Genomic DNA, 23,300 nt, shown 5'->3' with positions numbered 1-23,300 from the left:
AATTTCGTTCCTTTTTATGGCTGAGTAATATTCCATTGTATATATGTACCACATCTTCTTTATCCATTCATCTGTCGATGGGGATTTAGGTTGCTTTCATGACCTAGCTATTGTAAATAGAGCTGCAATGAACAGTAGGGTGCATGTGTCTTTTTGAATTATGGTTTTCGCTGAGTATATGCCCAGTAATGGGACTGCTGGGTCATATGGTAATTCTATTTTCAGTTTTTCAAGGAACCTCCATACTGTTCTCCATAGTGGCTGTATCAATTTACATTCCCTCCAACAGTGCAAGAGGGTTCCCTTTTCTCCACACCCTCTCCAGCATTTGTTGTTTGTACATTTGCTGATGATGCCCATTCTAACTGGTGTGAGGTGATACCTCATTGTAGCTTTGATTTGCATTTCTCTAATAATTAGTGATCTTGAGCAGCTTTTCATGTGTCTCTTGGCCATCTGTATGTCTTCTTTGGACAAATGTCTATTTAGGTCTTCTGGCCATTTTTTGATTGTGTGTTTTTTTGTGTTTTTTTTTTTGTGGTACACGGGCCTCTCACCGCTGAGGTCCCTCCCGTTGTGGAACACAGGCTCCAGATGCGCAGGCTCAGTGGCCATGTCTCATGGGCCCAGCCGCTCCGTGGCTTGTGGGATCCTCCCGGACCAGTGCACGAACCCACGTCCCCTGCACTGGCAGGCAGACTCCCAACCACTGCGCCACCAGAGAAGCCCTGTTTTTTTAATATTGAGCTGCATGAGATGTTGATATATTTTGGAGATTAACCCTTTGTGCATTGATTTGTTTGCAAATATTTTCTCCCATTTTGAAGGCTGTCTTTTCATCTTGTTTGTAGTTTCCTTTGCTTTGCAAAAGGTTTTAAGTTTCAATAGGTCCCATTTGTTTATTTTTGTGTTTATTTCCATTACTCTGGCAGTGTATCAAAAAAGATCTTGCTGTGATTTATGTCAGAGAGTGCTCTTCCTATGTTTTCCTCTAAGAGCTTTATAGTGTCCAGTCTTACATTTAGGTCTTTAATCAATTTGGAGTTTATTTTTGTGTATGGAGTTAGGTAGTGTTCTAATTTCATTCTTTTCTATATAGCTGTCTAGTTTTCCCAGCACCGCTTATTGAAGAGACTGTTTTTTCTCCATTGTATACCCTTGCCTCCTTTGTCATAGATTAGTTGACTGGAGGTGTGTGGGTTTCTCTCTGGGCTTTCTATCCTGTTCCATTGATCTAAATTTCAGTTTTTGTGCCAGTACCATATTATCTTGATTACTGTAGCTTTGTAGTATAGTCTGAAGTCAAGGAGACTGATTCCTCCAGATCCATTTTTTCCCCTTAAGATTGCTTTGGCTATTTGGGGTCTTTTGTGTCTCCATATAAATTTTAAGAATTTTTGTTCTAGTTCTGTAAAAATGCAATTGGTAATCTGAGAGGGATTGCATTGAATCTGTAGATTGATTTGGGTAGTATAGTCATTTTAACAATATTGATTCTTCCAATCCAAGAACATGGTATATCTTTCCAACTGTTTGTGTCATCTTTGATTTTTTCATCAGTGTCTTATACTTTTCTGAGCACAGGTGTTTTACCTCCTTAGGTAGGTTTATTCCTAGGCATTTTACTCTTTTTGTTGCAGTGGTGAACGGGATTGTTTTCTTATTTCTCTTTCTGATCTTTTGTTGTTAGTGTATAGGAATGCAAGAGATTTCTGTGCATTAATTTTGTATCCTGCAACTTTACCAAATTCATTGATTAGCTCTAGTAGCTTTCTGGTGGCATCTTTAGGATTTTCTTTGTATAGTATCCTGTCATCTGCAAACAGTGACAGTTTACTTCTTCTTTTCCCATTTGTATTCCTTTTATTTCTTTTTCTTCTCTGATTGCCATGGCTAGGACTTCCAAAACTTTGTTGAATAATAGTGGTGAGAGTGGAAAACCTTGTATTGTTCCTGATCTTAGAGGAAATGATTTCAGTTTTTCACCATTGAGAATGATGTTTGCTGTGGGTTTGTCATACATGGCCTTTATTATGTTGAGGTAGGTTCCCTCTATGCCCACTTTCTGGAGAGATTTTATCATAAATGGGTGTTCAATTTTGTCAAAAGCTTTTTCCGCATCTATTGAGATGATCATATGGTTTTATTCTTCAAGTTGTTAATATGGTGTATCACATTGATTTATTTGCATATATTGAAGAATGCTTGCATCCTTGATATAAATCCCAGTTGATCATGGTGTATGATCCTTTTAATGTGTTGTTGGATTCTGTTGGCTAATATTTTGTGGAGGATTTTTGCATCTATATTCATCAGTGACATTGGGCTGTAATTTTCTTTTTTTGTAGTATCTTTGTCTGGTTTTGGTATCAGGGTGATGGTGGCCTTGTAGACTGAGTTTGGGAGTGTTACTTCCTCTGCAATTTTTTGGAAGAGTTTGAGAAGGATAGGTGTTAGCTCTTCTCTAAATATTTGATAGAATACACCTGTGAAGCCATCTGATCCTCGACTTTTGTTTATTGGAAGATTTTTAATCTCAGTTTCAATTTCATTACTTGTGATTGGTCTGTTCATATTTTCTATTTCTTCCTGGTTCAGACTTGGAAGATTACACCTTTCTAAGAATTTGTCTATTTCTTCCAGGTTGTCCATTTTATTGGCATAGCACTGCTTGTAGTAGTCTCTTAGGATGCTTTGTATTTCTGCGGTGTCTATTGTAACTTCTCCTTTTTCATTTCTAATTTTATTGATTTGAGTCCTCTCCCTCTTTTTCTTGATGAGTCTGGCTAAAGGTTTATCAATTTTCTTTATCTTTTCAAAGAAACAGTTTTTAGTTTTATTGATCTTTGCTATTGTTTTCTTTGTTTCTGTTTCATTTATTTCTGCTCTGATCTTTATGATTTCTTTCCTTTTACTAACTTTGGGTTTTGTTTGTTCTTCTATCTCTAGTTTTATTAGGTATAAGATTAGATTTTTTATTTGAAATTTTTCTTTTTTCTTGAGGTAGGATTGTATTGCTATAAACTTCCCTCTTAGAACTGCTTTTGATGCATCCCATAGGTTTTGGATTGTCATGTTTTTGTTATCATTTGTCTCTAGGTATTTTTTTTTTTTTTTTTTTTGTGGTATGCGGGCCTCCCTCTGTTGTGGCCTCTCCCGTTGCGGAGCACAGGCTCTGGACGCGCAGGCCCAGCGGCCATGGCTCACGGGCTCAGCCGCTCCGCGGCATGCGGGATCCTCCCAGACCAGGGCACGAACCCGGTTCCCCTGTTTTGGCAGGCGGACGCGCAACCACTGCGCCACCAGGGAAGCCCCTGTCTCTAGGTATTTTTAGATTTCCTTTTTGATTTATTCAGTGATCTCTTGGTTATTTAGTAACGTATTGTTTAGCCCTCATGTGTTTCTGGGTTTTTTACATTTTTTTTCCCTGTAATTTGTTTCTAATCTCATAGTGTTCTGGTGGGAAAAGCTGCGTGATATGATTTCATTTATCTTAAATTTACCGAAGCTTGATTTGTGACCCAAGATGTGATCTATCCTGGAGGATGTTCCGTTTGCACTTGAGAAGAAAGTGTAATCTGCTGTTTTTGGATGGAATGTCCTATAAATATCAATTAAATCTATCTGGTCTATGTGTCATTTAAAGTCTGTGTTTCCTTATTAATTTTCTGCTGGATGATCTGTCCATTGGTGTAAGTGAGGTGTTAAAGTCCCCCACTATTATTATGTTACTGTGGATTTCCTCTTTTATAGCTGTTAGCAGTTACCTTATGTATTGAGGTGCTCCTATGTTGGGTGCATAAATATTTACAATTGTTATATCTTCTTGGATTGATCCCTTGGTCATTCTGTAGTGTCCTTCCTTGTCTCTTGTAACATTCTTTATTTTAAAGTCTATTTTATCTGATATGAGTATTGCTACTCCAGCTTTCTTTTGATTTCCATTTGCATGGAATATCTTTTTCCACCCCCTCACTTTCAGTCTGTTTGTGTCCCTAGGTCTGAAGTCGGACTCTTGTAGACAGCACATATATGGGTCTTGTTTTTGTATCCATTCAGCGAGTCTGTGTCTTTTGGTTGCAGCATTTAATCCATTCACGTTTAAGGTAATTATTGATATGTATATGCCTATTACCATTTTCTTAATTGTTTTGGGTTTGTTTTTGTAGGTCATTTTCTTCTCCTTGTATCCCACTTAGAGAAGTTCCTTTAGCATTTATTGTAGAGCTGGTTTGGTGGTGCTGAATTCTCTTAGCTTTTGCTTGCCTTTAAAGCTTTTGACTTCTCCATCAAATCTGAATGTGATCCTTGCCAAGTAGAGTAATCTTGGTTGTAGGTTCTTCCCTTTCATCACTTTAAATATATCGTGCCACTCCCTTGTGGCCTGTAGAGTTTCTGCTAAAAAATCAGCTATTAACCTTATGGGAGTTCCCTTGTATGTTACTTGTCATTTTTCCCCTTAGTGCTTTTAATAATTTTTCTTTGTCTTTAATTTTTGTCAATTTGATTACTATGTGTCTTGACATGTTTCTCCTTGGGTTTATCCTGCCTGGGACTCTCTGCGCTACCTGGACTTGGGTTGCTATTTCCTTTCTCCTGATAGGGAAGTTTTTGACTATAATCCCTTCAAATATTTTATTGGTCCTTTCTCTCTTTCTTGTCTTTCTGGGATCCGTATAATGCAAATGTTGGTGCGTTTAATGTTGTCCCAGAGGTCTCTTAGTCTGTCTTCATTTCTTTTCATTCTTTTTTCTTTATTCTGTTCTATGGCAGTGAATTCTACCATTCTATCTTCCAGGTCACTTATACGTTCTTCTGCCTCAGTTATTCTGCTATTGATTCATTATAGTGTATTTTTCATTTCAGTTATTGTATTGTTCATCTCTTTTTGTTTGTTCTTTAATTCTTTCTAGGTGTTCGTTCTTTAATCCTTCTAGGTCTTTTTTAAACATTTCTTGCATCTTCTCGATCTTTGCCTGCATTCTTTTTCCAAGGTCCTGGATCATCTTCACTATCATTATTCTGAATTTTTTTCCTGGAAGATTGCTTGTCTCCACTTCATTTAGTTGTTTTTCTGGGGTTTTATCTTGTTCCTTCATCTGGTACATAGTCCTCTGCCTTTTCATTGTGTGTATCTTTCTGTGAATGTGGTTTTCCTCCCACAGGCTGCAGGAATGTAATTCTCCTTGCTTCTGCTGGCTGCTCTCTGATGGATGAGGCTATCTGAGAGGCTTGTGCCTCATTTACCTCTTATGCATGTGACTCATGATACTATGACACAGATCAGAGAATTGAGGTGCAGAAATTATGACTTGTTCAAAGTACTGAACTCAATTCCAACAGGTCTATCTGTTTCCCAATCCCATGTTCTTTGCAGAGAACTGAGCTCTCTGACTGTTGATAAGGAAATAAGACCTGGACAGATGAAGTATTAGGTAACAATACAGTAGGCATCCAGTACTGAAAACAGAGAAGAAAGTGGTTATTTTTGCTGAAGGGGAGACCTTGCAGGTGGAGTTGCCCCCACTGATTGCAGGACCATGGCAACCATGATGTAAGTTGGCCAGTGAAAGCCAGCATGAATCAAAACAAATGTGTTTGCTGACCAGCCCTGAGCTTGGACAGTGAGCTGGAAATTCAGTTCTAAGAGAATAATTTGGAAAATACTTAGGGACTTTCCTCTTCTAATTTAAGTCACAGGTATCTCTGGAACTGTGTTCCCCATGTTGTGATACATACTTAAACTGTTTGATATATAGATCTCCAAAATCCACCACAAGAGGACAGACATGAACATACTGCATTCTTTCTCATACCCCCAGAGTTCAGGGTCTCTCTGCAGAGAAAGACACTTTGGTGACTATAGAGTCGTTTAATATCACTTGACCACTTTCCCCAGCTCTTTGCAGGAGAAGCCAGGGTGACTGTTCCCTTGAGGTTGCTTTCCTTTATGCATAAGTGCAATTGGGTTTTAATTTTCGCATTTTTGCAAAAATAATTCAAACATAGGTTCTGATATAGCACCTATTGGGGATGCAAGGCCACTGGCAAATTAGCCTAACCTAAAGTTTTCTCATTTCTTGTAGCTTACCTAGAAAAGCATTTATTATGCAAGAGGATTGATCACAAACAGATTCTGTTTATTTAAGACATTTCTCAATGACTTTCCTGTCAGAAAGGGGCATCCTCTTTTTGGCTGGATGCAGAATGTAGGCCAGCTTCAACACATCAAGTCTATAAATGTTGAATTTCTCCTCCATGCCCACTGCTGAACTAGATCATAAAGGTGTATATGACTTCCATGTACCAATGACCCCTCAAAGAGTTCACTGTATTGATCATCATTGTGAAACAAGATTCTATACAGTATTCTGTTTTTAATCAAATGTTAAATATGTGGTGCTAACAAGTAATAGAACATTAGAATATGATGTTTTAAATAAGGTGTTAATTGGGAAGTGGAGAAAATAGGAGCTAAACAGAATTAGAAATTGGACTGACCAGAAGAAGCTTCCCTGAAATGTTGTTTGAGCATGGGCTGAGCTCTAAAAAATGGGATGGAAAACATTGTTTACTCTTGTCTTTAAAAATGCTGAAGTATGGCTTCCTCAGGTACCTCCTTCTGGTTTGTTAACTTGTAAATGCTGAGTTTTCTTCCAGTTTTTACGGTAGAAGTCTGTAGTGTGTGCCTCTCTGGCATCCCACAAAGTGGGATAAGGTTGAGGATGTGACACTAGCTGAATTTGGGCCATGAGACATGGCCCCATTTGTTCATGTGCACTCCAGTGGGGTGCATGGCCTGAAAGTGGAGCCTCTAGGATGACCCCAAATAATCCAGCTGTCCTACCTACCAGCAGGACAGACATGTAACAAATAGATGCTGGTGCTATGAAGTCTGACTTTATGTTCAAGTCTCAGTAATCAGTAATAAATGTGAAGTTTGTTAAAATCTTATACTGAGTCACTTTCTGTTAAAGAATAGAGTCAAAACCCTTTAACTATTAAAAACTGCATAATTTCTTAAGCAAACCTCCTACAAAAAGTAAAATTGTCCTCTTTATCTAACTAAATTCTATCTCTACTCCCCTTTTTAAAATGATAACATATATCTGAGTAAGCTCTGTGATATGTCCTAGTCTCACAGCAAAGGAGAATGCCATCTATCAGCTGCAGTTCAGTTTTTGGTAATGTATTGGAGAGCAATCATTTATTGATTCTAATTGGATCTACTGATAATTTCAGAGTTTAATAACCTTAGACGAGAAAATCCTATATCAGTCTTAAAAATCCCTTCCATTTGCATGGGCTCTCTTCAGTTCATAACTAATTTCTTTCCATCTCCTTCAACCTTATCTAATACAAGAAGTTGTACAAGTGGTTCTATGTTATCAAGTTCTCACTTAGCTTTGGAACAACTTTCTGTCTCTCTCGTCTTGCCTGCATAGGGCATAAAAAGTAGTGTAAAGCAAGCAATTGTACCCCAATAGTCACTCATCCAAAAGTGATAGGAGGAACACATACACACACATATGTACTTCTTTGTAAAGGGGTATGTAAGCCTCCTGATAGAAGAGCTTCAGTAATAGACTCATTTCAGTAAATTGAATAAAGACACCTTTCTGACTGACCTTTCCCTTCATCTTGCCAAGCTGAAGGCTTGTTTGATCGTTGTAATTGGTCTAGGAATGTATGGCAATGCTCAGTATGAAGTGTGCTTTGCCAAAAAGCTGCCTGAAGTGACCTGGTAATTCACAAGGAATCTGGTACCACACTGAACTCTCCCCCTCTCTCCCTCTGGAAGCTCATTGCCATAGCTTATGAAACCCTGATCTTCTGCTTCCCTGTAGTCTCTTAATTTCCTGACAAGTCCCTATGCCCTTGTCCTAATATCTAGTTCTGAAAGTTTAAATTCTTTTTTTCCTCTGAGGAGCCATTACTAGGGCTTTCATTTATTAGAATATTTTGTGTGTGCATGATGTCATCATGAGCTAAACGGAGACACATCTATCTGGTTCTAAAATTCAGAATCCTGGACCGTATTGAAACAGCAGCTTCCTCCCCCAAAGGGGAGGAAAGGGGACTTTCTCCCTCTGTATTTTCAGTTTCATAAAGTAGGAATAATTGCTATCAATATCCAAACTCCTTCCCTAGCCCCTTTAATCTAGGATTCTGTAAGGTAGTCTAAACTTTATCTCATGATTTTATAACAAAAAAAAATAAAAAATAAAACAACAAACCCCAGAAATCAAGCAAAAACAAAAACTTGCCTGGGATCAAGATGGAAATACACAAATAAGCATGCATAATACCTTCTCCAGGGCATTCTAGAAATTCACTGAACAACAGTCCCTCACAGAGAAATCTCCCAGTTGAACAGCAGGCCCTTTGGTCTGGTCACCTCCAAAAATGAAGCAATAGGGAATGCTCGCTGAAGAAAGCGTTGGATGACTTTTGTCCCCCTTTGAAGCTTAAAACGTCATGATTTTTTTTAAATGCAAGCCTCTTTCCCACTTATTCCAAATGTATTTAACTATCCAAATCATCTGAAGGTAGATCAGTAAAGACTTAAAAAATAAAAGTCTAGCCTAATTATTTCCAATAGTTTTGGCAATTGGTGTTAGCCTAATGCGGTATTACCTTATGTAGATTTTGCGTCAGCAGGTATTAAAATGTTTGGCAATTAACTTTTATACATTGTATCTAAAGATGCTCTAAAAGTTCTGGAAAATACTTTGTGCTTCCTGATGCAAGAAAAACTCCTCCTACTCCATCTCTTTTAATCTTAATTTGCATTATCCACATTCTCAACAAATCCCTCTTTCTTTGGATAAACTTGAATCTAGCACTTGTTAGAATCCTCAGGGATCATAAACCAATGGAATCCAAATGACCACCTATTAGGTCCACTTATGAGTCATTTAACATTTTCACTAGAAAGAGAAAGCCCTTGTTCTGGGTCTCTTTAGAAGCACAAAATAGACTTCTGCATTAGCCTTATTTCCTTTCATGAACATTAAGCAGAAATACATGTAACCCACTCCAGGTTGGGTCTGGCATCCTGATAGAGCATAATTATGTCTTGAGAAGAGAAAAATCAGAGAACAAGGACAACTGCATAATGTGGGAAAAGGAATGGTTATGAACAAAGGCAGTGAATTTTTAGGGCTGTGGCTAACCCAGGTTACCTTGAGCTAACCATTGACCTTGTTGCATCTAAGCATTGAGATTCTCTTGGGAGACCTTCCAGTTTATAAATCAATCTTTTTAAGATTTCATGACAATCTTGCAGTATTATGACTACACAGGGAGAGATCTTTCTATCATCAACATACAATGACCTGTGACCCCAAATCACATTAAATTACTAACTCTCACTATTTGTTTTCCAAGCAGCTTTGGGGGTGCAGATGACGACTTTGGGGAACCTGTATCATACTGAAAGGACTATTTTGGTCCTGAAGAGCCCCAGTGGCGAAGCCTTATAAGAACCAGGAAACTCTAGATTTATTCTAGGGTGGACCACACGAACCTATTCAGAGAGAGGCCCAGGATTGACTTAATCTTGGAGAAAGAAGGAAAGGAGAAAGAGGAAGAAGAAACAAAATTTCTCCTAATAATTCAACTCCTACCACGTGTCACACATATTTGTATTAGTGCCAATGACAAACCTATAAGGTAGCTTTCATTCTTCTATAGACCAGGAAACTGAGATTAAATGACACTCCCAAGGCTATTTATTTATTCAGCTAATACTTACTAGGTACCAGGAACTGTTTTAGGTGCCAAAGAAACAATGGCAGACTAGGTAAAGACTACCCTTGTACAGCTTACCTTTTACTTTAATATTTTTCAAATACCTTATTGATCATGACTCACAGTAAAAAATGCATATTAAACTATTACACGATACAAACATCATATAAATACAAACATGCATATATACTTGAAACAAAGTTTTTACACACACACACCCAAGAACTTAGCTTTAGTGTGTACAATGCAGTCTCTGATATTTTCTATTCTATTTCTTCTTTTTTTAAAGTTCATCTGGTACTAACCAATTAAATTGATTTCACGATTTGCTACTAAGTCACAATCCACAGTTTGAAAACATGGCTCTAGTGGACTTGAATGGAATGGATTACTATTGATATTAATCAATATTTCCTCAAGGCCTGAGGAGTTATCTACATCTTTTTTAGTGTATAGTTTAACAGCAAGAAGGAATATGAGAAGTGCAAGGAAGCTGTCCATCATTTTGCAGCCTGGAATGGCTTGGTGGAGGCCATCCAACTCTGGTTTGGGTCTCCCATAGTGTTCAAACTCCATCTCTCCTTTATAGTATGTCTCTTGTTTGCTCCTGTTTGCCCCCAGCAATAATAGTTTTATCTTTTTCCTCTAACCTTTTGCTCTTCCCACATAGGCTGACAACAGAATATCCAGGCCACTATGGTGAGGAAATGGACATGATTTCCTACAATTATGATTACTATATACGAGGAGCGACAACCACTTTCTCTTCAGTGGAAAGGTGAGCCTTCACCATGGGCTAGGGTTAGCGAGGTCAGGAATTAGCTCCACACAAGGATCCTGCCTGCAGGAACCTTGATCTGGGGTTTTCCCTATTTTAGTTTCCTACTTGGTCTAAGATTAACTGAGAGATTGATGGGACAGTGGAAAGCAATGGGAATTGAACCCATTTCATGGAGCAGCTCACCCTTGGAGATGAGGTTGTGTTCCAGCTTGCTCAGAGCAGGAAATTCCCAACTTGGTATTCCATGATGTTCTAAACTCTTCCCTTTATTCAATTTCAAGAGCATTTTTCCTTACCAAACATTAGGAAGAGAGCACAAAAATGATTGAAAGAGTACCCACTGTCAAAATGAACCCTCTCCAATGCCATTTCTCCATATGGTCCCCACTTTGGGTTGTCGGAAGGGAGAGAGAAGAGAAGGAGAGGGGGCTGTAGGGGAGAAACACACAAAACTTACCAACCATATTTAGAAATAAAAAAGGAGAATTTACATAACGGAAAAGAAAACGGCAATAATTTTTTAAATCTGTTTGCTCTCACAATCAGCTCCCAATCTTATCACAACTATTGAATACATCAAAACAAAACAATAAGAAGAAAATAAAAATTCTTCTTCCTACTAATAAAGGGATATGAATAAATTCAGGTGTTAAAATGTTGATCTGTCTACTTTTAGTCAGGTGATGATCACTTTACACAGCAAATGAATTCCTGAAAAGTTAGCAATAAATATTTTTCAAATAGGACAAAACCTAACTCATTAACTCATTAAATAATAGATTGACAAATTTGAGTGACTTATCTTTTGTGTATATTTATGCTTTTGAGTGCAATGATATCACACCTAACTGAAGTAACTTATTTAATATAACCCTTAATTTTAAAAAGAAAAATAAAACAGAAAAAAAAAAACCATGAAGTAGCTCTGAAAAGACACAATATGTGTTGCCAGCTCCATGAACAAAAACCCTTACATTTACTCAGAGGAGAACTTCTTAGTTCTCACACATTAATTATTTGTATTTTAGATACGTTTTTATCTAGCTTAGTTACTATTTTCTAGAAGGGGCAAATTAAAAAATAAAGAGGGAAGATACTACTTAGAATGAGATTCACTTCACCAGTGAGAAGAAATAGCTGAATGATGTGACACACACAAAAACATACTTAAGAAAAAGAAAGAAAGAAAAGGAAAGACCTAAGAACTCAAAGACTATGGAAGCCCGGTGACATTTAGCAGGAGTGTGTATCTCCAACGGGCAACACTGGATAACATTATAGCAGAGTGCTCAATATTCCTAATGATGTCTCCAAGTCATCATGAAAATTAGTTCTGCATTTCCTGCTTAAGAAGGCAGGAAGGAATACAGTAAAGAAAGCATGCCATCCATAATTTCCACCAAATAAATACATTTTGGCAGTTAAAATGTCCAACTCCTTGGCTTGGAAATTTTCAGTTGTGTGGTTTAACTCAAAATCTTGGAAAACTGAGATACTATGTCATGTATTTGTTTAAAATGAATATACCCATGCAATTTTGCTGCTGTCACTAACAATCAGTGGCTTAAAAGTCCACAACTTGGATTTATTCCACTCTGCTAAAAGAGGCTGAGGCCACTACCTTGGAGAAATATTGTCAGCGCACAGGACTCACTGGGCAGGAGCTTTTCCTCTACATGCAAATCATAGTGGTTTCCTCCTGGAATGGAGTTGCTCATCTGGTGCACTACTGACAACTGGGGCCAGATACTTCTTTGTTGCAGGAGCCTTTCCTGTGCAGTCTAGATGTTCAGCAGCATCCTGGCCCCTACACACTAGCTGGCAGTAGCAACCCCCGCCCATAGCTGTGACAACAACAACAGACCCTGGGGAGCAAAACTGCCCCTGCTTGAGCACCACTGTCCAGGAAAGAAATCAGCGACTAAGCCTGATTTGAGTACCTTGATTCTTTTACAACCAAGTAGTCTACATTTTGCTTAGCATCAATTAAAAACCTCGTAAATGAGTAGTGTGAATGCCTGGCTGAAGATCTTAGTTACCTGTGTCTGTTGGCACAGAGATAAATAAGACTTGTCTATAGTAATAAAATTCATTTGATAAATACACATGCTACCAATTTTCTAACCTCCGTCTAAAACAAGCCATGTCCTCTGTTGACAACTTCAGGAATAAATACTAATAAATAGTTGGTTATCCAGGCTCTTAAAGATCTGTACTGGAGGACGCTATGCCCAATAACTCTAAACAAACAACCTGGAGCAGCAGACTCAAATTATAAAGCCTGCCTTAGGCTGTTTGAGCAGCATGTACCATAGCTGCTGTTATCTCCCAGAACTGAGAGCAGTCAGTCCTACCTTCTACATGGATGAAGATCTTACCACTGTTGGTATTTAAGAGAAACTAATCTGGGAAGAGGCCTTTCAGATTGAAAAGGAAGAAGGATATTCTAAGGTTGAATGACCTCACTGTGCTTGGGAAGCATTTGTGTGATCGTATACGGAATGACTCTTTCTTTTTGCCCCTCATCAAGACTTTGCAAAGGATGTGACAGCCCATGTCCTTGATGGGGTTATGGGTATCAAGTTATGGAGGCATTCTGATATAAGATAAAGAGGAAGATTTGAGTTCAACAAACTTGGAACCTGAAATTGTCACCTAATTATGTTAATGAAGGTCACTTATTTCTCTGAGTCTGCTTCTCCACCTTAACAATGACTTATCATGAGGATTAAATGAAAAAATATGTAAAGCATCTAGTGCAATGCTGGATATATTGGAGGACTCAGCAAATAGTAGTTACCATTGTTATTACCATCACCGTTATCATTGTTAAACCATATCAGACCAGAAAAGTGCTGTGCAGAGTAGGATCACAATAATTTTTGTTAAATGAGTGAACAAAGAACTTAGGCTAGCCCTTAGCAAAGAACATTCCTTGAAATGTATCCACACCATGTTTTTTCAAAATTGAACAATTCTATGTCCTCTCATACCCATGCCTGACCATTTAAACAAATACTCCATTCAATTTCTGTTACACAAGAAGGGCAGGCATTTTCTTTTTCACTTTATGGGTTTTAGAGTTGTTTCCCCTCCCTTCATTTCCCTATGATAGTGTCTTCTGAAGGGTAACGCACAGGGTATAGCATGGAGCCTACCACATGATAGGTATTTAGGAAAAGAAAGAATGGGCAGATGGGTGGCCTAGGTAAGAGAAGATTCTTTACCATGAAATGGAGACAATGTTGAATAAACGCTTTGATTACAAATTGTTAACCTATATGTCCAAGAGGTCCCTTTGAGACAGAGCAGTGGTGAACTGATCACGGGTGATAAACAGGACCTCAACACGCCAGTGACCTAGTTAGTCCCCTCCTAGGTGCAGCTTGAACTAGGTGAGGAGGTGTCCAGGACTCCTGACCTCATAGACAATTACTTGTAGGTTTTCTAGAGACTTCAGAGATGTGTCTTCTGAGAGGAAAGTGAAATTAGTTGGCCCTAAATTCTCCAAAGGTTTTTCACTGCTTTTCTCTTAGCAGTGATTTTTCCTAAGGGGTTTTTTCTCACTGACGTTAGCTCTCTGACTCTCTCCCCACAGGGATCGCCAGTGGAAGTTCATAATGTGCCGGATGACTGACTACAACTGTGAATTTGCAAATGTTTAGATTTGCAACCTACCAATCTGGGTGAAGGGAAAGGGGCCAGGAGACCTGAGGATGTCCACTTATGTTAACATCAGTTGGGACTCCTAAATGGTTTCTACTGCTCTCTTTTCTTCTCCCTGAGCTGGTTGGTAGTTGCTATGCCAGCTTTCTGGGCCCTTCTGACTAGTATCACACTTATAATAAAATCCACAGTTTCTCACTTTCAACATGTTCCATAGCAACCATTTTATATGAGTGACAATGGCTCTGTTGCACACTATATATTCTGTGTGCATGCTCACAGCCTGAAAAAAAGCCTGGCTACTGGAGCACCTGTCACAGCCTTGCTGCTGCTTTTACTACCCAATAAGCTGCCTGTTGCTGAGCAGTGTCTGTGAACAGGTTCAGTAGTGGAGTGAAGGGGCAGAAACTGAGGAAGGGGAAGGAAGGTCTGCAGCTATGACTGTTTGAAGGAAACCTAGGGTCCTCACCTAGAACAAACCTTCTGCCTTCAAGGGAAATGCTTCCACTCTCCCCCACCACAGGAGCCATGGTTGCCTAGAAGTTCAGCTGCAGAGCTCTGTGCTCCAGGAGGGAGGAGACTGTGAGGTGAAATGGGGAGGTGGAAAAGTCTGGGGGCTGAAAGACTGAGGATTAGAAGAACTTCCTAAATTGGAAGAAGACTACTAGCATACCCAGCAATGAAAACAAGCATAGGAACCTGGGGAACCTGTGGGAATCAGTCTCAAGTAAGACAAAAACAAGAAAGAAGAGAGAGGTCAGAGAATGGAACTCAAATTAGGAACTTGGAGGGAAAGGGAGTGTGGTCAGGTTGCTCTGGAAAACTGAAAAAGGGGTTTGACTCACTGGCACCTGGAAAGGCTGGCGTATGCCCTGTAGCTGTGAGAGCTACTGGAAAACTCACTTGGATTGGTCTCAATATTCTGGATGGGAAAGGCTGTCCTGGGGGGTCTACTTCTCTTCTATGTGTAGTTTAGGAGTGTCTTTTGCAGAGGTGGTATTATCTTTCCTCCTCCTGTGATGTCTCTGTCCCCAGCCCTTTGCACTCTCTTCGTCATAAAAGGAATAAAAATATTAACATTTACTATGCTGCAAATGTTAAGGGTCAGTTTTCTCTCTCTTCACCTCCCCTTTCTGATTATTCATCCACCCATTCAGAAAATATAGCTTAGCATTGTGATTTGTGCCCAGTACCATGCATGGCACCGGGAATACAATAATGATAATGACAGAATATGGTTAAGAAATCCAATACATAAAACATAAAGTGCTAAGTGCTTCCATTAAGGATTGGACAAAGGGTGGAATCACATTTCTTTGCCTTTAAATCCAGCCTGATTTATCCTCAACATCCTACAAACCTCCTCACACCAATGCTTTTTAACCACAGGGAGCCCCTATTTCCTTTATCCATACAGTTGGCCTTTTCTTTTCAGATCTATGCTGCCCTTCCCTTCTCTCTCAGGGGACCCAGGAGAGCAGGCAGCGAAGCAAAACCACAGGGGTCATCCACCTTGTTATGCAAGCCATCTAGGTGGCCAAGATAGTGAATCTCAGCCAGTGATGCTGCATTTCCCACAGTGAGATCCTGGTATTAGGAAGAGGAAGGCAGAGCTAAGGATGTCCTCCTTTGCCTTAATGCTGAGGCCATTTTTCATATTAGGGTTTTGCTTTATTTCTTCCATTTCATTGTTTCCACCTCTCTGGCAATTTTACTTTACAGCAAGCTTCACAGTGTTGTTTCACAATGGGCATCATTAATATTTTAGCAATTGCAGCTCTGGGTCAGGATGGCAGCCAGGAAATGGACTTAGTTGGGTGTGTGGAACACAGCTGGAAGGGAGGCAAGCAACACAGACTGGCTGACTTAGCAGCTATGATGAAAACCAAAGGTGTGTAGGGGGGGTTGCACCTCACCAGGGCTGACGTTGGAGAGATGCAGCTGGGAGAAGCAGTCCAGGAGACTGCCAGACAACACAAGTCGAGGAAAAAAAATAATAAAGCAATCCAATAAGTGTCTGTGCCAAATAGAATAAATGGAGAGAAAAACTAAGAGAGAAGCTGTTTTTGCATATAGGCCAAGGACAATAACACTAAAGACATTATCAACTTGGTTCAAACCTGAATAATTTATACTTTCTATCATGTCAGTAAGAACTGGGTGGCAGACTGGGGCTAAATCCCAGATCTTTTGACTGCAAGTTCTCTCTCTGTGCTCTCATGACTCCAATCTTTCTACTTACTTGTCCACAACCTTGGATGAGCTACCTCTCCACTCTAGGAGGACATTTATCTAGGTAATCATTGTGTTTTCTTGCAATCCTAGAATTCCATGAATGCTATCATCTGCCCCAAATTGTTTACAAAGGGCTTTGCTAAGGCATTTTCTTCCAGAGAAGAAGCCTGGGATGAGAGTTGAAAACCTAGGTCCTACCCCTGGCTCTGACAGAAAGTGGCTGTGTAATGCTAGACAAATCCCCAGACCTACCCTTTCTTCATCTGCCTGGTACAAACAGGAATCCCTTTTCCAATAACTTCACAAGATGGTGATCACATAAAATGGGAAGAAAAGAGACATGATTCCTGCCTCACAGGGCCTACAGTCTGGTAGGGAGAGATGAGAAAATAGACAATGGAGACACAAGTGCAGGAAAGTTTCTTGAGGAAGCCAAGCCTATGGTTAGCCCTGAAGGACCAGGAGAACTTGTGAGGTGAGTGGGAAAAGTGTGGGCTCTGGAGTCCAACTGTCTGGGCACAAATCCTGGCTCCATCCCTTTTCAGCTGCATGACCTTGGCTCAGTCACCTACCTTCCCTGAGACTCTATTTCCTTACCAGTAAAGACAATAATAGTACCCACATCATGGGGTTGTTGTAAGGATTAAATGCGATCTCATAGTATCTTATACATAATAAGTACCCAATAAATGTAGTAAGAGGAATGGAATATTATTAGTATATATTAGAAAAAATGTTCCTTAGGTAAGCTGGATATTAGTAGAGATAAAGAATAGGAAAATTCATAAAAGAGATGGGACTTAAGTTTTGCTCTCATTCATTTATTTATTTGTTTATTCATATTCAGTCACTGAATCAATAAATTATTAAGTTCTTATTATATATTAACCACTGTACTAGGCACAGTTCCTGCATTCCAGAGGATTATAAACTAAGGGAGTCAGGCAAGCAAACAAATCATTACAGTCCAGATTGATAAGTCAAGAATAGGTATCATTTCAACAGAGAGTAGTGAGAGGTTAGGGTGGGAAAAGGGAAAGTGGCATTTCAGGCAATAGAAACAATATCATGGAAGGCATAAAAAGATGTATAGACTTAGGAAAGTTTCCCTAGGAAACACTGATGGTCACCAAGGTGTCTGGGAGGCACAACATGCAGTCATGATGCCCTAAGGATGTACTGGTAGCTCACATCAGCACCATAAACTATTTATGCATATTAATTGCAATTTTTGTATCTATCTAGAACTCAGATTGCAGCTGGGGCCTCCTAGAAATCTAGGGAGAGGGAATTTATCAATTCCCATCTCTGCTCCTCCATTCCTCTCATATGCACAATACCATGGCCTGGGAAGTTTTCTCTCCATCCTGGGTGTTCATCCACATATATTATCTTTATGATCAACTGCTTTGACCCAGACCAGAAACTCAACATTTTTTTTTAGTTCCTTCAGAGGAATGTATTCTCATAAAAGCATCAATGAACGTACAAACTCAAACAAAACAAAAAACTTAAAAATTTAGACATTTCTTTCTTCCATGTTTTTTTTTATTGTCCATCATGTAGTCAGGGGTTTTCCCTCTCTCTAGCTGGTCCTCCATCTAGCTTCCAACCTACTTGATTCTCTTCTTACACTTCCAGATTCTTCTCCCCCTATTAATGAAGGAAAATGTTGCTCAATACAGACCGCATCCAAACAGGTATGCATATCAAGGTGGCCAACACAAGCAAAGGCCATATAGTCAATAGAGTCCACTCTTAACAAAGAAAATCAAAGAAAAGAAAAAAAGAAAATCTTACAAACTTCAATCAATTTTAATTAAACCTGTTTAGCGCTTCTGTTTAGCACTCTGAAGTTAAACCACTGTGTTAAGAAGTAGTACCAGAGCCTGGTTACCATTCTGGAAGCCAGAGTCATTTAGGTAAGTGAAATCCTTTGCAAAATGGTGTCTGGATCTAACTGGGTATGCTATCTGTTACCCATTAATGCGCTGAATATATTTTATCAACTTATTCCCTTGTAAAGCAAGGATAAGAAAACACACCTACCTCAAAAAGTCATTTTAAATAATAATATATTGACGCATAGCTCAGATTTTCATGGAACTTAAACTTTTCACAGGATGAAATAACCACAATCTCCTAAAAACTAAAAACCAACCAACACTACCTATGTATTTTAAAACCTACTTATTAGATTCCACTGTGCCTTGCTAAGTACTGGAAATGTACCATTTGTGACCTCCTTTTTCTCCTCTTCCCAATGCACCCAGCAGGAGCCCAGTTGTCTGTGTGAATGAATGAGTATCTGTATCAGTGAAAAATGCTGAATAGAAATATCTTTTAAAAAATGTAAATTCCTATATTCTCTGAATTGTAGCATTACTGTTTATTTCTCTGTTCTTTTTTATACTTTTCTGCCTTTCCCAACTTTAAAAAACAATTACCATTGATTGTGTTTATAATTTTTTTAAAAAAGTAATTTTAATCTCATGGAACAAAAATGGTCACCAGCTGCCAAGCATTTCAGCCCTAGGACCGTGTTCCAGCTGAAAGGTGAGCATATGGTGACTTCATGGAAAGAAAGATTATAAAACCAGACTCTTTCATCTAACTGGCCGCCTAGTGAGTTATAATTTAATATGCAGAATTACCTGCTCTTTCCAAAGTCTCTCACCATCCCCAGAGACAATGGAACAGATGTTCATTCTGTCATATGGACAATGAGAAAGTAATGTTTAAAACTCCTCCACTCACCAAAGTCTTACTTGCCCTTCAGGGCCAAGCATGGGCTCAGCTTCCCCAGAAAACTTCCAGTGCTTTCTAAGAGTGGTTCAGGGTCCCTCCCTGGCTCCCTCAGTACTCCATGTCTTTGTTTTCACTCTCATGAAGGCAGGGTCCTGCCTCTCTTGTTCATTTGTTGTTTTTTAGTGCCTGGCAAGATGTTTTACATATGGTGGGCATCCACGACATATGTTTTAAAATTAATCTGGATTTCTAGTTGGTTTTCAGTTTTTATTGGGAAAACCTATCAAAGCTCTAAGCAATCAATAATTGAAAACATGTGTAAAGGCACTTTGAAAATTGTGTAGTTCTATTAAGAGGCATGGTATGATGATGATGCTGTGGTTTTGAGGGGGGTTAATGCCATCTCCAGCTCTTTCCCCAGCATCATTAGGTAATCATTAATTTCACTCTTTGCAGAGCTACTCACTAATGATGAGGGAGTTGGAAAACACACCAGTCACAATTGTCACATGTTCAAAAAGTGTGTTACCACTCTAATGACCAGAATGTGAATTTTGGTGTTTTTATGACCTTTTCAACTATATTGAAATCAATATCTGAGCAGCAAGGACAGGGCTAGGTATTTGTTTCCCATGAGGTAGAGCCTAGTTAACTAAGCCCTGAAGAGACTGGGGGCTGAGGGGCAAAGGGGCTCAGGTTGGTAAGCTGGTGTAACTCTGTATGAATTTGGATGCTTTTCGAGTCTTATAACAGCATATGAGTTCCAGGGGCGTGGGAGGGCAGTGATTTTTGTTTGATGCATCCCCGACACAACAAATATTTGATGAATAAATAAAAGTAGAGCCCTAAGACAAACACTAACACTGATTAAAATTTCATGGATACAGACTTTATGACCCTTGTTTTTCCTGGTTATTCCCACTAAGAGTTACTTGTGGGATTAGCTGGTGATAAGCTGGACTGAAACAGTGAAGCTAGTATCTCAGAGTCAGGGTTTCCTGTTTATAAGGTTGTCTGGCAGGCATTCATAAGCCATGCTGGTGTGCCACATCTACCCTCTCTGAGACACTGGTGGATTTCAACTGACCTGGGTGTCTCCTTGGGCCTCTTTTGTTGGCAGACTCAAGGGTGAGCTCATTAGTCATTACCCCTTGGAAAGACGTTTTGGAAATCAGTCTCTGAGTCATACCTGCCTGTCCCCTACCGAGACAGTAGAATGTCATGCAGATTAGTTTTGCCCATTGCTCCCAGAAAAAAAGGAATTGAAAATCTCTCACAGTGTAAAACAGCACAGTTCAAGTTGGAGAAGGACTTCCCAGAAATTCAGAGAGAAGGCAGGCTTACTTCTCCACACGCGTAGGTAAGCCTTGATAAAAGTCCTTGTAGATGGATAGAAAAAAATGGAAAGATGTGGATGAGTGGATTACTGGGGCAGGGCATCAGGTTCAGCCCTTCCCAGAATGGCGCCATTGCTTGTTCTAAATCCATAATCTCACACATCTGTGCTGTTGTACATTTAATGTTGACTGTTACTTCAACAAGGTATCATTAATCACCTACTTTGTTCCTGGAACAAACTGAAGGAAGCCACAAAGCATAAAACACACTCATGACTTACTTCCGCGATCGCCGGCTTTCCGGAGCCCAGACGCAGCCTCTGCATCGCCCGGCACCTTCTGGTCGGTCAGCGGCGTGAGGGTCTCGCCGCAGCGTGTCGTCCGCGCCGCTCGGCCCGTTGTGAGCCCGTGTGTTCGCCGGGCCGGCCGGCCGGCGCGGCTGCAGCCCGTATCCCCCGGCTGGTCCGGGGGTCCGGGCACCGCCTCGACGGCGGCGCCGCCAGACGCGCGGACTGGACCGCAGCCCGCACCCCGAGCGGACGGCGTCGTGAGGCACCTGCCGTACTTCTGCCGCGGCCAAGTGGTGCTGGGCTTCGGTCGCGGCTCCAAGCAGCCGGGCATCCCTACAGCTAAGTTTCCTGAACAAGTAGTAGATAATATTCCAGCTGATGTATCCACTGGCATTTATTATGGTTGGGCCAGTGGTGGAAGTGGAGATGTCCGTAAGACGGTGGTGAGCATAGGATGGAACCCATACTGCAAGCATACAAAAAAGTCCATGGAAACTCATATCATGCATACTTTCAAAGAGGACTTCTACGCGGAAATTCTTAACGTGGCCATTGTTGGCTACCTCAGACCAGAAAAGAACTTTGATTCTTTAGAGTCACTTATTTCAGCAATTCAAGGTGATATTGAGGAAGCCAAGAAACGACTAGAGTTACCAGAACATTCGAAACTCAAAGAATACAATTTCTTCCCAGTTCCTAAAAGCAAAATAATGAATGGCCACTGATGGAACAGCATCTTATTTATTCATTCACTATTTTCTAATATTTTACTGCTCATAACTGTACAGTCTCATCTTGGTTATATTTTAAAAATCAAACATTTTCCTACAGCTGTGAATTAGTTTAAACAGTATAATGTAGTTACCATATTATGTTCCAGATGTTCAATTAAACCCATCATGTTACAGTACTAAAAAGGTTCATTTTAAAAATCAAGATTCTATTTTATATAATATGTTGATTAAAGTGTACCACTAGAAAGGTCTTAAGTGTTTTATAATGGAAATGAAATATATATAAATATGGGTAACAGGCAAGTCATTAGTTTGAGATGAGAACTACAATTCTCATGGTAAAGTTCTAGCACGCATGTACCTGCATTGCATGCTTTGCTAATCAGAAGGCTTATAAAAGTAACTCTATTAAGCAGAAGTTTGACAGTTTATTACAAACCTAAGGGGAAAAATCCACACTTCTTATTTTTGATATTTTGTGCATTTATATATTATTATAGACATGAAGACTTGTGAAATTTCATTTTAATTAGTCATTTCCTTTAAGGGCTCAAATCACTGTACTGTGTTCCATTTTTGTTACAGCTGCCTCAGTTTTAATTGGTCTAGACTCTGTGCCTATTAGTTTTTTGGTTTTCTTTTAAAACAGTAAAATGAGTGTTTTTCGAATCTCTAGGTCTCTCCCGTTGCGGAGCACAGGCTCCGGACGCGCAGGCTCAGCGGCCATGGCTCACGGGCCCATCCGCTCTGCGGCACGTGGGATCCTCCCAGACCGGGGCACGAACCCGTGTCCCCTGCATCAGTAGGCAGACTCAACCACTGCGCCACCAGGGAAGCCTTCTAGGTCTCATTTTTGTATTGTATAACACTTCTCTTTTTAAGAGTAGATATTCTTCAACATTTTTCTTAACCTTTGCTTCCTGTAAACAATTGTCAGCGTCAGTTTTTCCATTTAGAATATCGTACAACTCTACATTTACAAAATGTAGAGTTTCATCTGTGACTGTATGTGCCATCCCATCCCTTCACTATATAAACAGTGATTAAATGCATATCTCTCTTTTTTGTAGATTTCACATCCATTTTTATTAATTAATTACTTTGAGCAACATAATTTATTTAGCCATTAACGGATTGGGTCCTGTCCCATTCTCAGAATCTTTCCACTTTTTTTGTGTGTGAATTTTATTTTATTTATTTTTTATACAGCAAGTTCTTATTAGTTATCTATTTTTACGTATTAGTGTATATATGTCAGCCCCAAACTCCCAGTTCATCCCACCACCACCACCCCTGCCACTTTCCCCCCTTGGTGTCCTTATGTTTGTTTTCTACATCTGTGTCTCTATTTCTACCCTGAGAACTGGTTCATCTGTATCATTTTTCTAAGTTCCACATATATGCGTTAATATATGATATTTGTTTTTCTCTTTCTGACTTACTTCACTCTGTATGACAGTCTCTAGATCCATCCATGTCTCTACAAATGACCCAATTTCGTTCCTTTTTATGTCTGAGTAATAGTCCATTGTATATATGTACCACATCTTCTTTATCCATTCATCTGTTGATAGGCATTTAGGTTGCTTCCATGATCTGGTTGTTGTAAATAGTGCGGCAATGAACATTGGGGTGCATGTGTCCTTTTTTTTTTTTTTAACATCTTTATTGGAGTATAATTGCTTTACAATTGTGTGTTAGTTTCTGCTTTACAACAAAGTGAATCAGTTATACATATACATATGTGCCCATATCT

At 39.5% G+C, this 23,300-nt stretch overlaps 2 protein-coding genes across 2 annotated transcripts in view; both read left to right on the top strand.

Annotated features, from left to right (window-relative positions):
- The window catches only part of DPT (dermatopontin), a 49,445-nt gene extending 34,150 nt beyond the window's left edge, over nucleotides 1–15,295 (top strand). The window contains exons 3-4 of the mRNA XM_007123883.2: nucleotides 10,424–10,531; nucleotides 14,133–15,295. Of these exons, the coding sequence (XP_007123945.1) occupies nucleotides 10,424–10,531; nucleotides 14,133–14,199 (175 nt within the window). The 3' untranslated portion in view covers nucleotides 14,200–15,295. The remainder of the gene's footprint in view (nucleotides 1–10,423; nucleotides 10,532–14,132) is intronic.
- A 1,580-nt stretch (nucleotides 15,296–16,875) lies between these two features.
- On the top strand, nucleotides 16,876–21,535 carry LOC102995146 (riboflavin kinase-like). The gene is made up of 2 exons (XM_055083879.1): nucleotides 16,876–16,910; nucleotides 20,767–21,535. Exons 1-2 carry the CDS (start codon nucleotides 16,876–16,878, stop codon nucleotides 21,533–21,535), a joined length of 804 nt encoding a protein of 267 aa, XP_054939854.1.
- The last annotated feature ends 1,765 nt before the right edge of the window (nucleotides 21,536–23,300 follow it).

The sequence above is a fragment of the Physeter macrocephalus genome, chromosome 4 (genome assembly GCF_002837175.3).
Source record: "Physeter macrocephalus isolate SW-GA chromosome 4, ASM283717v5, whole genome shotgun sequence".
NCBI lineage: Eukaryota > Metazoa > Chordata > Mammalia > Artiodactyla > Physeteridae > Physeter > Physeter macrocephalus.
This window is presented reverse-complemented; position numbering and strand designations above follow the sequence as displayed.

Coding starts and splice junctions, on each gene's coding strand:
- LOC102995146 (XM_055083879.1), top strand. CDS start 16,876: ATGGTTAGCCCTGAAGGACCAGGAGAACTTGTGAG. Junction 16,911..20,766: donor GGACCAGGAGAACTTGTGAG/GTGAGTGGGAAA, acceptor AACAAACTGAAG/GAAGCCACAAAGCATAAAAC.